General features: G+C 33.0%; 1 protein-coding gene across 1 annotated transcript in view; it reads left to right on the forward strand.

Annotated features, from left to right (window-relative positions):
* Positions 1–17019, forward strand: part of LOC132700510 (tachykinin-like peptides receptor 86C) — a 68174-nt gene that overhangs the window by 29366 nt on the left and 21789 nt on the right. Inside the window, exons 3-4 of the mRNA XM_060667875.1 lie at positions 3693–3867; positions 7049–7160. Coding sequence (XP_060523858.1) covers positions 3693–3867; positions 7049–7160 — 287 coding nt within the window. The remainder of the gene's footprint in view (positions 1–3692; positions 3868–7048; positions 7161–17019) is intronic.

Raw genomic sequence — 17019 nt, forward strand, 5'->3', positions numbered from 1 at the left:
TATATATATATATATATATATATATATATATATATATATATATATATATATATATATATATATATATATATATATATATATATATATATATATATATGTGTGTGATGACACTATATTCCGGGATATCATCCGTTCGCTCGTTGAACTCCGACTGGAATCCTGCATCCGACTGGAATCCTGCATCCGACTGGAATCCTGCATCCGACTGGAATCCTGCAAATCCTGCATCCGACTGGAATCCTGCAGACGTTTCGCCAAAATCTCACTTGGCATCTTCAATGCTCGCGCTCCGAAAACACTTCGAACACTGCAGAATTCCAGTCGGATGCAGGATTTGCAGGATTCCAGTCGGATGCAAGATTCCAGTCGGAGTTCAACGAGCGAACGGATTATATCCCGGAATATAGTGTCATCATATATATATATATATATATATATATATATATATATATATATATATATATATATATATATATATATATATATATATATATATATATATATATATATATATATATATATATATATATATATATATATATATATATATATATATATATATATATATATATATATATATATATATATATATATATATATATATATATATATATATATATATATATATATATATATATATATATATATATATATATATATATATATATATATATATATATATATATATATATATATATATATATATATTCCTATTTTTTGCCAATAAATATGTGGGCGATTTTTGGGTTCATTCTAAAAAGACAACTTCAGAAAAATTAGTTTTTATTAGTTTTTATCTTTTTAAGTGCTCATAAATGAATGCAAGTGTCTCTACTTAACTCCCAAGAGAGAATGCGTCAAATGTTTGATCGTGATCCAACGTTGCCGGCTCTATTTTCTCTCTAAGCATAATAGAAACTAAGCAAAACTAACCAAACGCTTGCTGCTCCGGTATATTGTGAGATTATAAAGTAAAACAATATTAAAATTTTGCCATTTTTATTATAAATACTTGAGTTAAGCAAATTTAAGACGAAAAATTTCTTTTATAGGACATACGAAAAAAAGTTTTGTGTAAAAGTTTCTTGGATTCTATTGCAGATTTAAAATATTATAATTTTGTTGATACAGGGTGACACAAAAGTGTCCCCCCTCCCGACATAAACTTTGTTATTTTAAATAGTACACCCTGTATATTTTTGGAATCCTTGGTTAAAATAAAGGTCACTCTTGCTTAAGAAAGAAATTCCTGTTTTCTACTTTCAATATGGACTAATATATACAAGAACCAACCCGCATTGCATTACATTCTATGTCGCTCTTAGATTTAATATTTACCAATGTAAAAAACGTGTCTGATGTAGGAGTTGTCGACAATAACATCGCTGATCACTTTTTGACATACATAAAATTCAGTCTAGACTTGCCAGATAATGAACCTGTAAGTTTTTATTATAGATCATTAAAAACCATTAATCTTCAGGAGTTTAAGAGGGATCTACTAGATTTACCGTTAAATAACTTACTTTATTTTTGTGACATTGAAGAAAAGCTAGGAAGAATAAAAACTATAACTATACGCCTTGGATAACAGAAAACATAAAACTGCTACAAAAGCTGAGAAATAAAGCGCTAAAAAAATTTAAACTGACTAAACTTCCAGCACATTACGAGCATTACAAACAATTACGTAATTATGCAAATTCGGCCATTAGATCAGAGAAAAAAGCTTATTTAAGAACTAAGTTTTGTCATGGTAATGCCAAAGAGAAATGGAACGAACTAAGGAAACTTAATGTTGTAAAATGTCACAGGGGTACTTTGCCAAGTCACTTAGATAATGTCGATCAAATTAATAATTTTTTTATAAACAGTGTGGAACATAATGATAGCCCCAATCAAAAACTGCTGAATTTTTATTATAATAATAGGTTAAATGACAGAACGGATCACTTTGACTTTGTATTGTCCACGGAAGATGAGATTCTCAACATTCTGAAAAATATAAAATCTAAAGCTGCGGGCCATGATGATATAAATATATCATTAATACTTCTTTGCTGTCAACAAGGCCTATTGTTGACCATTATTTCACTTATTTAATTTTGGTTATGTAATTATTTCTATGTAACTTTGATGGGTATAACAATAAATGTATTATTATTATTATTATTATTATTATTATTATTATTATTATTATTATTATTATTAAATAATTAAAGCTTCTAGGTTAACTAAACAAGGTGAGAAATCTTGAATAAATAAATCTATAAATCAAAAAGTGATCTAAAAAGAGTTCGTTAACTCGATCCGTAAAGTTTAGCTTATAATGTTCTCCTTAAAATGCTTGTTTCATCTGGCATCAAAACAATAAAGAAATATCAGAATATTTAAAAATATAGTTGGCTATGACATCACAATCTTGTTTTTTGACGCATTAAGGTATAAACAAACTTTGAAATTTTCTGTTTCTTTTTGTTGTTTTTTATATTTCTATTTAAAAAGTATGGAGTATAATACCTTTAAAAGAAGTAGTATCATGTCTTTGTTATTAAAAAAAATATATATTGCCAATAAGTGACCTAATGAACGGCACCACCTATTTAAATTCCGAAATATACACGGTGTTCCGTTTAAAATAACAGAATTGATGTCGGGGCGGACACTTTTTTGACACCATGTAACAACAAAATTATAATATTTTAAATCTTTCGTATGAAACTTACAGGTTTTGATACATGACAACTGAATTCGCGTAAATTTTCAATACTCAATAAAATAGTTTCTATAAATTTTCTCTCACTTTTACTCACGGTGAATTTTGCAATGGGTCTTTCTGGATCTCTGGGTTTCATTTAGACGGGCCATATTTATTTTCCGCACTGACAGAAATGTAATTATAAAATTTTTACAAATTTACTGGTCCTAGATACTTAGTTGTTCGTTTTAACATTAAATTTCGGGGTTTTATCCTTGAAAACATAAATTATGCTTAAATTTTGGCGTAGAATCGAAAACGGATTTTTAAAAAAATGGTTCTCCCTATAACTTCCTTTTTTTTTGAGGAGTATATTTTGTGTTTACTGCAAAAAATGGGCAAGAATACATTAAAGTTGACGCTCACTTTTCTTGAAATCATTCACCTGTTTTTTATTCAAATATAGGAGTTCTTTACTTTTTATAATTTATATTGACTCAGAATAATTTAGGTGACTCAGAACCAGTGCTATACAGAGATATTTATTTAACTTAAAGTGTGTCCCAGTAAGGTGCGATATTAGGATCCACGGAAATTTGAAAAAAAAAATATTCAATCAATCGGTCAAGTATAAAAAATCTGTATATTAGTTTCGACTTTCTGAAATGGTCACAAGGGGGCGTAACTGCTATCTATAATGAATTTCAAACTCATTTTCCATAAATAAATCTCCAAGTCTTCAAAAAACTTAAAGTCGTTAAAAAGACTTTTCCTAGGCCAAATTCCTGGCTCCACCTGCTGACAAGGTAAGCAACCACCATCGCGTCATTTATAGCACGATTTATACTTTAGGAAAAGCTGTTTCTAACGGCTTCACGTTTAGTAAAATGCGTTAAGCAAGAAAAAAGACCTGAATTTGTGTCAGCGTTAAAATAGTATGTTTATATATTTATTTACTTTTTCAAAATTCCCTAATACGATGTTTTCGTTCCAGGACTATCAGTTCCTAGAATCCAGCACTTCCCAGCAGTTCGAAGATCCGGATTCCGGATCCGAATCGTGGGACAGCGTCACCTTCATATGGGTCCAAATCGCCTGGACCGCGGTCTTCAGCGTAATGATCGTCACCGCCACCGTAGGAAACTGTATCGTCATCTGGATCGTGATTGGTAAGCGATAAAGCGCGGGAAAATTTAAGTAACAGCAGTGGCAGTCCAAATCTAACACTGTAAAGAAGGAACATCGGCAAAAGAGGTTATGTTTCACGTTTTGTGTACGCCGCAATGTTATACGCAATGTATAATTCGACCAAAAATATAGTGCATTTACGTTTTATGAATTCTACAGTACCGCAGTAAATGGACTGTTGTAAATTTGGTTAAGCATTGATGCTGAGTGGTATTTTCGAATAAGTAGAACCGTTTATCTTAACTTCCATGATGAGGAGAGATATTTTAACTCACTTATACTTTTTGAAATTGTTATATATACGAGGGACAACTTTTCTATTTTAAATAGAACAACCTGTATATGATAGTGTCTCTAAATTTTTCGAAACTTTCTAGGCATATCTATATCTACGTCTCACCGCTTCTGGCACATTTCGAATTTTAAATCAAATCACTCCCACTCAATGCATTTCGTATAAGTTTGGGGTTGCTTTTCTTATAAAAGCTTAAATTCAGTGGTCCGTTTTGATATTTTCAATAATAGATAAATACGGGGTGATCAGAAACTAACATTACAATTTTAAATGCTAATAATAATAATTGTTGGAAACCGATCGCATTTCGGATTTTAAAAAATTACTTTGTATAGGACCGCCTATTTGTGAAAGTTTATTATTTGGTCAAAAGTGACAGCAAAACATAACAAAAAAACAATGGGGCACAATTTTTTGGTATATCATTTAAATTTATTTGAGTTCTAGGGGTTAGACGACAGATCCTATTTTTATGATTTTCTCTTATTTTATTAAAACCCACGCGACTTTCGGGAATGGTCGACATTTTATACAAAGGACCTCCCGATCCACGTGCAACGCGACCCGCTTGTTTTCAGTTCAAGATGCGAGACGATAGTCGAAAGTTTTCCATTGATGGAGTGCCTAGGCAACGCAAACAAACGGTTACGAGTGGAACGCCAGTTACTGTGTTACTGTGCTACTTTCCGACAGTCGTTTGAGCTTCGAAGCTCCAACTTCCTTATATACAATTGGACTGTTTAAACCTATTTTTTTGAGAAAACTGCCTTTAACTGTTTAATTTATGAAAATTTTGGTTTCGGAGAAATACATTATTAACGTATTTTTTTAAGGCAAATGCTTACTCAATTGTCTCGTGAATGAATACGACCTTCTTATTTTATATGGCAGCCACAACGATATATAGATTTGTTGATATCTTTTTTTATTGTGTGCATATGGCTGTCAATGTCAGATGAGGACGTAATTTTTATTCTTTATTGCATTTGGTATGTGGCCAAACTTTAGCTTTTAGTTCATTTAGCAATTTTAATTTTACGAGAACGTAGAGACTGTATTCTGTATCCTGTCCTCTTGTTTCCTCGCACATAATTCCCAAGTACTGGAAGCTACTAACTGTTTGTCCGTTCTCCGTTCTCGTCTTTTGGTTTTTCCTGAATAACTTTCGAACCGTTGAAGCTACAAAATTGAAATTTGCGTCCTTTTTAACCATCCACGAGGCACATAAGCTTATAAAAAATGGCCCTGATCCGACGCCAGTATCCATCTTTTTTCCGCGATTTTCGTCTGTTTTTTGAACATTGCTATGAAACACGATGAGTATCCGAAATTTAAAGCAATCGACTTCATATTTGACACATATATGCAGCTTAGCCCCGTTACGGAACCTATTGAAAATGGGATGGCTGGGAGGACGGGAAGTAGTTTAAAAAAATTAAAAATTGCGTGTGTAAGGGTCTACAAAAAACATCATTTTTTCAAAAACTAGTTGCGAGACCAAAAAAATTCTTCAACCAGAAGAAGCAGGACTCTATAAACTTTCATTCTTGACAATTTTTAAAAAATATACGGGGTGCGCCGAAAATTCGAAAAAACTGAAAAATGGGAAAACTGGAAAATTGGTTATAACTGAAAGACTATAATTCCGATCTCACTTTCTTTTATATTGCGATATAGCCCGCATCAACAGCAAAAACTTTTGTATTTAAGGTTTTCACCTATTATACAGGGTGTTCCAGAACAATATGTTTTCTTCCAAAATCGTTCATCCGATTCGTAAAATTTCTTAACCCGTAGACGCATAAGATCCAGTGCAGACATTTTTTCGATTATATACAGGGCCTTCAAATTATAGGCAAAAATCTAAAAGAAAATTGTTCTTTTACAGAGTAAATTATGAGCCGCAAATCAAAAATCGTAAAAAATATGGCTAATTGGTTTAAACGGTGTCATAGGCCGCATCAAGAGCTACAATTTTTGCATTTACGGTTTTCGTCTATCACATACGTTGCTCGGGATATTTGAAAAAATCCATATTGAAATCGTTATTTCGGGGCTGTCAAGACGCGATGACGTCATGATTGTTACGGCGCATTGCATGCTTTCGGAAAAATCTTATTTTCTCGAAAACCATTTATTATTTTCAAAAATTTCTTGAACGCGGAAACGTGGAAAATCCAGCGCTATAACCTCTACTTCGGGAAATGATTCAATCATATACATATATATATATATATATATATATATATATATATATATATATATATATATATATATATATATATATATATATATATATATATATATATATATATATATATATATATATATATATATATATATATATATATATATATATATATATATATATATATATATATATATATATATATATATATATATATATATATAATTAACAGAGAAAAACAGCTTCCAAGCACGGGAAAAGAAAACGAAAGATCCGAATCGAAGGCTCACGTTTTTTTTTTCTCCGCCCTTTGGCACTCCCCCTCCCCCGCTGCCCCGTAATCGCCGACTCAAATTCGAAAAGCGCGCGGCTAATTAATTTAATCGTTTACCTGCAATTTGCGAGTATTAATTAAAAAAATTAAAAAAACAACCGGGTTTTCCGAACGGCCCTTGCCCAATTTAAATTCGGAAATTCGATTTCATTAATAAGTCGGCCATTGTTGCCGCGGTACGTATTAAATGAGGTATTAACGCCGGCAGGTCGTTTATTAATTGCCGGCTAGTTTGAAATTTATGTCGAGGCTGAAGTTTAAAACTGATTATCGGAGTTTCAAAATGTATGAATCGTTTCCCGTTACAAAGGGACTAACCAAAATGAACAAAGCGCTTTGTTTCAGCCCACAGGAGGATGAGGACCGTCACCAACTATTTCCTCGTCAACCTCAGCATCGCCGATTTGATGTTAATCACCCTCAACTGCACCTTCAACTTCACCTACATGATTCAAAGGTAGGCGTACTCACTTGATAGATATAATCGCGATTCTAACATTATTCAACGTTCTTCCTCATCTTCGACTTCTTTTTCCCTCGATCCTGCCTTCGATGATGATTTGGAGGGCAGGGAGTTGCTGAAAACTGTCCCATATGAACCCTAATGGAACCAAGCATCCAGTAAGCTCTACCTATGACCGAAATATGTAACACCTAGGACTGGAGAAGACCCTAACTCAAATCTAGTTTATGCTGCTGTTATAGAAAGAACTTTCTATTGCTATTCGATCTGTTGCATTCATTAGAGTAGGACGGTTCGTACTGGCTCAATGAATTAGAGAATTAGAGGTCTTCTAAACATGTCCTACATGTATTGTCCATGATGTGGAGGTGCCCTGTTAGCATTCCTGGATTGAGGATCTTGGACCGCCTTTTAAAGTCTCGTAATGCAGAGAGCAAGCAAGAACTCTGTATAAAGTTTATAACAATGCAATAGATAGCCTACAAAAAAGTGCTAAAGAATCATTAAGAAAACAAAAACGGCACATCAGCGACGAATTATAGTGGAATGAGGAAACAGAATTATTAGTAAAGGAGAAAATGGCGTCCTAAAAAGAGGAAGATTTGGTAATTACATAATTAAAATTGATGCAAAAGAGGAAGGGTGAGCTCTGGGACCGAAAGTGTCAAGAAATTGACAAATATATTGGAAGGAAAAACATGGAAGTTTGGGAATTTATTAAGAATGTAAGAACATCACACGAGCAACATACGCGTATGCAACTCATCGAAAGCAATAAATGGATTACAAAGGATTACTGACAGAAGACAGACAAGAATTCAATTATCAAGATAAATACATGGTGAACAAGTTGAAATCCGCAATAAAGAGTCTAAAAAATGGAAAAAAGGCCAGGTCCTGAAGGCAAAAAAGGGCTAAGAATAAACGACAGCGAAACAAAATGTTTCATTTTTGCTGTTTTTTTTAATTCAATTTAAACTTCATAGCGTCGACTTCCCTTTAAAAAAATGTATATTTTTTCGAAAAACCTAAATTGTTTTTTTGCTACAAGAAAACAAAGTTTAAAAAAAAATGGTAAAAACTTAGGCTTCTTCAGACCTATTCAGTTGAATTTTCAGGTCTACTAAAATGGAAAAACAAAAAAAAACTATTTTTTTTCATTTTTTTTTCAAATGTTGAATCAAAAACTTAAACGGCTAAACTTCATCGGAAAAATCAAAAGGGTTTCATTCCCTTCCGCCCCTTACAAGGACGTATTAATTAGCGGAGTTAACTCGGGACAAATTTCAGTATATAAACAGGCGCAGTCGGACAGGACCACACAAAGCGATCGTCGATATAAATTGCATCGTCGCTTCCGGGAAATGTATTTTTCGACATTTTCGAGTTTGAATTTATATCAAAAACCCACGCGACTTCCGGGAACGGTCGACATTTTATACAAAGGAAACGGTTGTTTTGAGTTGAAAATGCGAGAGGATAGTCGAATATTTTCCATACCAAGATATTTAAATACATGGTGAACAAATTGAAATCACTATAGAAATGACCAAATCCGCAATAAAGAGTCCAAAAAATGGAATACCGCCAGGTCCTGAAGGCATTTCCCCTGAGCTGCTCAAGCATGGAAGCGAAACATTATATGCTATACTAAGTCATATTTTCAGCTTGTACTTTAATGGAAATCCAGTTCCAGGAGCATTGAAAATGGCTTATGTCACCCCAATTTACAAAAAAGGCAATAAGAAGCATTGTGAGAATTACACACACTGACAGCCGTCAGTGGCTAGTAGGATGAGTAGGTTATATAGACGACTATTACGAAACTTGCTGGAAGGTCTTGTAGCGACAACTTATTCTGCCTCAAGCAAATCATTGAGAAGAAAATTGCCATAAACATAAGTACACATATAACATTTGTTGATTTTCAAAAAGCTTACGATACAATACAAGACTTTTTAAAATCCTAAAGGGCATAAACATCAATCATACACTCATTGCTGCACTGCATGATTTGTATAGTGGAACAACATCAACAGTGAAGTTAAGGAAATATGTCGCCCAGGAATTTCCATTAAATAAAGGCCTCAGACAAGGATGCTGTATATCCCCAACACTGTTTAATGTTAAAATACACGGGATGGGGAATGATCGAAATTATTTTCATTTATTTTATTTTATCAAATCATATTTCCTTCACTTATACAGGAAGGACATAATACGAGTGTTTTGACGGGAAAACCATTTTTCTAAACTGGATAGGACATCTTTGCTTTGCTTTGCTTTCCAAACAGTTTCAGGTAAAACTTTATTTCATGCTCTTCATTTATCTATTTTTTCCTCTACACTCAGTTTGAACCAGACCGACTTTATTTGAGAACGCATGAAAATCTTCGGTTATCGACCTTTCCTTAAGTTACATCCTTAACCATATCAATTTATTTCACTACCGAGGGTGTGTTTTAATTTTCGGCCTTTTCGAATATTGCCCATAAATTTGACTATGGTCTTTAAAAATATGCCCATGTTGTGTCCATTGCACTCATACAGATTTATTGGAATCTGCGGAAATATAGTTGTTTATGTATTAGTAAGCTGTCCATCTAACTGTCATTGTCAATTAGGGACTTTTATTCGTTGTCACACATAATTTTAGTGGGCAAACTAACATGAATTCGAGCCATATCGTACCAGCATATTCCACCAATTACATGAAAGGGATGCCGGTAGAGGAATACAACACATATACAACGGGTTGATTGGAAAATGCAATGAAAACATGGAGCACAGAAAATCCTCATGCTGTAGCGTATTAAAATCTGCAAGATCGCTTCCGACTAGGAATTTTCCCAGGAAGATTTGTTAGACCTTATTTATTTAACGTCAAGCCTTGGCATTAATTCTTGCTAGAAGTATTTATTATCGGCATCAGTATAATCAAACTCCTCTGGATTTTTTTTTTGGGGAAATTAAAATATCTTATATTTAAAGATAAAATTTTCAAAACCAAAGCAGAATTAGAGGAAGCAACTCGAGAAGCGTTTGCTTAGATCACTCCTATTGAGTTAGTGAGTAGTCGGCATTTAGTTAGAAAATGGTGCGTTAAGTATATTGAAGAGGGCGGCACCCAATTTGAACATTGACTTTAAAGTATTTTAATATAATTAATCCTCCCATTTAAGATTGTTGATAGAAGAATTGATTACATCTGCTCTTCTCTCTAATAATTTCCACATTCCGCATTAGAGATATTAAGCGCTCCATTACACTTCACCACAATCTTCTAAAGAAAATAAGTCCGACAACAACCCCAAGGAACAAAACGTCAAAATCAGATTTACTACTTGCATTACATCTAAAAGCAAGCCAATTATTACAAAATATACCGACCGCCAATTTTACAACAGGTTCATAAACTTAACAGACACAACATTTTCTAAAAATGAAGATGAATTCCTGGAAAAAAAGGTTTCAACTTTAGCTTGCAGCACTCTTACATTAATAGAGAATTAGACTGTTTAGGGATCGATTGTGAATTAACAATTAAGGACATTAACGATTCTAGTTTAAACGAATATGTATTAGCGAATATAATAAACTCTCACTTAATAGATAACAACAAACACAAAGACATTTCTCAAATGTCACTAGTAAAAACTATCAAAAACAAAGCTTCTGAAAATAACATAATATTTACACGTGCAGATAAAGGGAAGACAGTGATAGCTATCGATCTCCCAGAATATATTTCAAAAACCAACAATTTTCTTAAACCAGAACTTTTCCAATGTATCAAACACGATCCTACCGAGTTATATCAAAGACAAGCCAAGGAAGTTATTACTAACTCCACACTATTTAGTGACAAAGATACATATTTTTTAACAATGATGATTCCACAACCGCCGAAATTATATTCTTTAGCTAAATTACATAAACATGCATTACACATTACATACCAGTCATGTACGAGCTCCAACAGTTAAACTCTCAACAAAATTAGTAAATATTTTAAAGTTCCACATAGATTTTAAACCATAATTTGCAATAAGAAATTCTTTTGAATTAATCAACAAAATTAAAGATATCAAAATCCACTTTTGTCTTTTGATGTAAAAAACTTATTTCCCAGTATTCCACCTATGGATGTGACGGATTTAGTAGATTTCACCGTAACTCGGAAACAGGTTAACCCATTGCTGAAACAAGATTTATTAGATTGCTTAATAGTATTTTTATACCAAAATTATTTTGAATTTAATGGGCAGATTTACATCTCTAAAGAAGGTTTGATTATGGGAAACCCACTTAGTCCTTTGTTAGCCGAGATTTTTATGGATAATTTAGAAAATATCATACTAGAACATCCTTTAAGTAAAAGTTTTCTATGGTGGTATAAATACGTGGATGATGTCTTTGCTTGCTTTGTTGGAACGGACGTATAAAATTCACTGTCGAGATTGAACAGGATAACTGTATTAATTTCTTAGACTTAACTATTACGAAAACGCAAAACAAATTAGATTTTTCTATTTACCATAGAGCTTCATACAAGGACAGAATCATACATAACAGCTCAAATCACCCTTATACACAAAATGCCTGCACTTCACCCTTTTATACACAGACTTCTTAATACGCCACTCTCAACAGAAAACTACAACAAAGAACTTAACATCGTTAAATAAATTACACTGAACAACGGCTACAATCCGTCCATTATAGATAAAATTATAAATAAAAAACAAATCCATACAACAGTAAACTCCCTTCATTCGAAACCTAATACAGAACACGAACAATTTAAAACAATTACATACATAGGAGAACCTAGTGAAAAAGTTTCAAAACATTTGTGAAAATGTGCTTTAAAAATAGCTTTCAGAACTTACAACACAATAGGAAAATTTTTAAAAAACAATAAAACAAAATGTCCAAAATCTCAAAAATCCTAATAGATCCTTCAAGAGACGCATTAACGAACATAAAAGAGCGTTTAAAAACAATAGTCTAGATTCTAATTATGCTACACACTTAAACACAGGAAAACACATTTTTGACCACAAGCCACAAAAAGTAGAGGTGATTTTTGCACTCCCTCGAAATACGAGCGATGAATATGTCGTAATATATCGTTTCCGTGGACCGTACTTTGTCAAAATTCGTTGAAAGATAACAGTCCGATTGGTCCATAACAAATGGATGCACTCGGTGCAAACGTATCGATGATGCATGACCGAACACCGAAGACTTACGATCGTCGCTTTGCCGTTTGACGAATACGATTCCTTAAAAACGTTCCATTATTATTTTTTAAGCGAGCAAATTTAGAAAATGACTCGCCTCACAAAAAAGCAATTCAGCAAATGGCGTGAGGTTTATTTGATTCGAAACCATTCGGGACGGCTAATGGTTGTTTACGTTATAAAAAAAAATCCAAATTATAACCTGACGGCGCGGATTACAGATGGCCCTGGAAAAGTCAAGGGCTCGTGCGTTAGAGTCGACGCGATTAAAGCGATTCGGAGGGGACACCCCCGTAGGTTCCATTAAGATTTGTAGTTATGATGTCGTTAATTTGTAATGTTCAGGTTTTCGAAAAGGTTCGTACAGTACACTTAAGAACTGTACACCCTTGTATAATCTTTATTTATGGTTCGATTTTGATTTTTTTTTGTTAGATATGAAAAATGCACTAAAAGGCTATTTAACAAAAGAGGAGTACTTAGAACCCAACTATACCAATTTTTATTATGTTTCAATTATAAAATCTTTGATTACGGTTTGATTTTGATTTTTTTTGTCTGATAGAACTCTCAAAAACGCACTAAAACGTGTTTCATATTGCACCAACCTGAGTCATGGCGAACTGGAACCAATTTTTAATGTCAAATATTGAGGATAAGGATAAGGTGTCAACGAATTCATATTCAGGACTGCATAAAACCTCACTACACTAATTCCTATGAAATTTGAATATTTTGATAATTCTTTTTTTGTTGGATAAATTACGCTGAAAGACACTAATGATCTTAGGAGGATTAGATATGAAGTAAACAGAGTTCACATCGCTGTATTTTTTTAATTAAAAATGATTTATAATTCTCATCCAATAAAGAAAATAATATAAATATCAAAATAAAAATCGCGCCTAACGGAGGACTAAGTGGGTTTCCCATAATCAAACCTTCCTTAGAGATGTAAATCTGTTCATTAAATTCAAAATAATTTTGGTCTAACGATACTATTAAGCAATCAAATAAATGGGTTTACTGTTTTCGAGTGAGGGTGACATATACTAAATTTATCACATCCATAGGTGGAATACTGGGAAACCCACTTAGAACATCTTTTAAGTAAAAGTTTTCTATGGCGGTATAGATACGTGGATGATGTTTTTGCTTGCTTGTTGGAACGGACGTATAAAATTCACTATCGAGATTGAACAGGATAACTCCATTAATTTCTTAGACTTAACTATTACGAAAACGCAAAACAAATTAGATTTTTCTATTTACCATAGAGCTTCACACAAGGACACAGTCATACATAACAGCTCAAATCACCCTTATACACACAAAATGGCTGCATTTCACTGTTTTATACACTGTTCATATGTCCAAAATCTCAAAAATCAGGTGTCTAAAATTTACATCGGACAAGCAGATAGATCCTTCAAGAAACGCATTGACGAACATAAAAGGGCGTTTAAAAACAATAGTCTATATTCTAATTATGCTACACACTTAAACACAGAAAAATACATTTTTGACGACAATTTTGATATTTTGCGTACAGCTACAAAAAGTAGAAAATTAATTTTATTGGAAGCCATGGAGATTAACAATATGAGACATTGAAATGTATTGCTTAACGATCAATTAGATTTAAATACCTCTCCATTATTAGACTTAAATTCACATAACAACGTTATTTAAGGTTTTATTGTCATTTTTCGGTATATATGGCAGCAAATAGTTTGTAAATATAACATTTGATAAAGACACGGTAATGTCGAAACAATTGTCATGTAAAAATATATAATTTCGTGAAAATCTGAACTTTTAGTTCTTATTTATTTTGAATTTTTTCTCCCCTACAGAGCCTTTGTAGGAAACTTCATTATTGTATATCGAGGCACAAGGAAGCCTTAATTTTGTTCTTTATTTATCATTTACGAAAGTTTCTATAGTTCGCCTTATACTTTAAACTCAACTTTTTCAGCAAACAAAATTTAACATAACTTTATCTCAGCTAGGAAAAAAAGGAAATGCAACGGGACGGTATAGATTTATACATTTCAAGCGTTCCAAATATAAAAGCGGTTTATACTTAAGCTTTTCTCGGGCAAAACAAAGTTCACCGTAAGGGTTTCCTTGGCTGATTAAGGCCGGCTCGTCAGAAGTACGTAAAAATTCGGTCCAAATTGGCTATTTCCCTTGAAGGACTTTTGTTCCGATTCCACTTTCGTTGTTTCCAGTTTCAGTTTTCCATAACAACTAATTCTACCTAACAATTTAAAGCACAGTATTTTATTGTGATGCGGGAAAGTCACGATCCATCCATCGATCAGCGTCATTCGTCCGTCGCACTGCCACGTGGGTATTGTTTCTGCTATGGAACTGATTAATTAAGAGAGATAAGCCAGAATCGCTCAAAACGCGTCGAAACCAAACTCCGATAGTCGATACCCGTTTGAATAAAAAAAAAATACGCCGACAGGGGCATGAATAATTGAAGTTGCCGATATGATTGGTCCAAACTGTAGGATCACAAAAAAATCGCAGTTTGATCGATCATATTCTCGGTGTAAGTGTGCAGGATAGTATTTTTTATAAAAATTATTTATTCCTCCTGCAACCGACTTGCTAACGTTTCGCCAATCATACGGTTGACTTCTTCAGAGCTTGACTGAAACTGACTTGCATTTTACACTCTCTCCGATGCGAAGCACGACTGCCGTCGAACATTTGACATGCCAAAGTTTCGTCGAATAATATATCCGGATAAGTTTGTAATGTAGTCGAAAAACTTTGGCCCAAAGCGACTTCAATCTCGAAAGTTAGCGGCGGTTCTTTTATGAGTATTTATACCTCGATGAGTGAGGAAACATCTGCCTGTGGTACGCTCGGCTGCACAAAAGTTGCGATTCGACAACTTAATCCCGCCTTTTCAAACCGCAAATAACCGTTAGTGGTCTTTCTTTTTAGAACTTTAGTAAAGTCAAAGATTGAGTTGGAAAGGTACGCTTGGTATTCGTAATTCGAAGGAACTAAGCATTTCAAAGCCCATATGAAATTGCAAGTTTTTAAAAAGCGAACCTTGACTTAATTTTGACAATTCTTTTTTGCTGGATAGATCTCAAAGGGAAATTTCAAAGTTTTTTCATGGCTAACTGGCAGAGGTGGCTTTTACTTGATGAAAATCCATTTAACAAAATAAATAAGAACTAAAAGTTCAGATTTTCACGAAATCATATATTTTGACATGACAATTGTTAAGACAACACCGTGTCTTTAGCAAATATTTACAAACTACCTGCTACTATATATACCGAAAAATGACGATAAAACCTTAAATAACGTTGTTATGTGAATTTAAGTCTAATAATGGAGATTTTCACGAAATTATATATTTTTACATGATAATTGTTTCGACATTACCGTGTCTGCTACTATATATACCGAAAAATGACCATAAAACCTTAATTAATGTTGTTGTGAGATTTTAAGTTGAATAAAGGAGAGGTATTTAAATCTAATTGATCGTTAAGCAATACATTTGAATGTCTCATTTTGTTAATCTCCATGGCTTCCGATAAAATTAATTTTCTACTTTTTGTAGCTGTACGCAAAATATCAAAATTGTCGTCAAAAATGTATTTTTCTGTGTTTAAGTGTGTAGCATAATTAAAATATAGACTATTGTTTTTAAACGCCCTTTTATGTTCGTCAATGCGTTTCTTGAAGGATCTATCTGCTTGTCCGATGTAAATTTTAGGACAAGATCCGCATTTCAACCTGTAGACACCTGATTTTTGAGATTTTGGACATATGAACAGTGTATAAAACAGTGAAATGCAGCCATTTTGTGTGTATAAGGGTGATTTGAGCTGTTATGTATGATTCTGTCCTTGTATGAAGCTCTATGGTAAATAGAAAAATCTAATTTGTTTTGCGTTTTCGTAATAGTTAAGTGTAAGAAATTAATACAGTTATCCTGTTCAATCTCGACAGTGAATTTTATACGTCCGTTCCAACAAAGCAAGCAAAAACATCATCCACGTATCTATACCGTCATAGAAAACTTTTACTTAAAAGATGTTCTTGTATGATATTTTCCAAATTATCCATAAAAATCTCGTCTAACAAAGGACTAAGTGGGTTTCCCAGTATTCCACCTATGGATGTGATAAATTTAGTATATGTCACCCTCACTCGAAAACAGTAAACCCATTTATTAGATTGCTTTATACCAAATTATTTTGAATTAATTGAACAGATTTATATCTCTAAGGAAGGTTTGATTATGGGAAACCCACTTAGTCCTCCGTTAGGCGAGATTTTTATTTTGATATTTATATTATTTTCTTTATTGGATGAGAATTATAAATCATTTTTAATTAAAAAAATACAGCGATGTGAACTCTGTTTACTTCATATCTAATCCTCCTAAGATCGTTAGTGTCTTTCAGCGTAACTTATCCAACAAAAAAAGAATTATCAAAATATTCAAATTTCATAGGAATTAGTATAGTGAGGTTTTATGCAGTCCTGAATATGAATTCGTTGACACCTTATCCTTATCCTCAATATTTGACATTAAAAATTGGTTCCAGTTCGCCATGACATGC

This window comes from Cylas formicarius, unplaced genomic scaffold, assembly GCF_029955315.1.
Source record: "Cylas formicarius isolate icCylForm1 unplaced genomic scaffold, icCylForm1.1 PGA_scaffold_4__25_contigs__length_36172078, whole genome shotgun sequence".
NCBI classification, from domain to species: domain Eukaryota; kingdom Metazoa; phylum Arthropoda; class Insecta; order Coleoptera; family Brentidae; genus Cylas; species Cylas formicarius.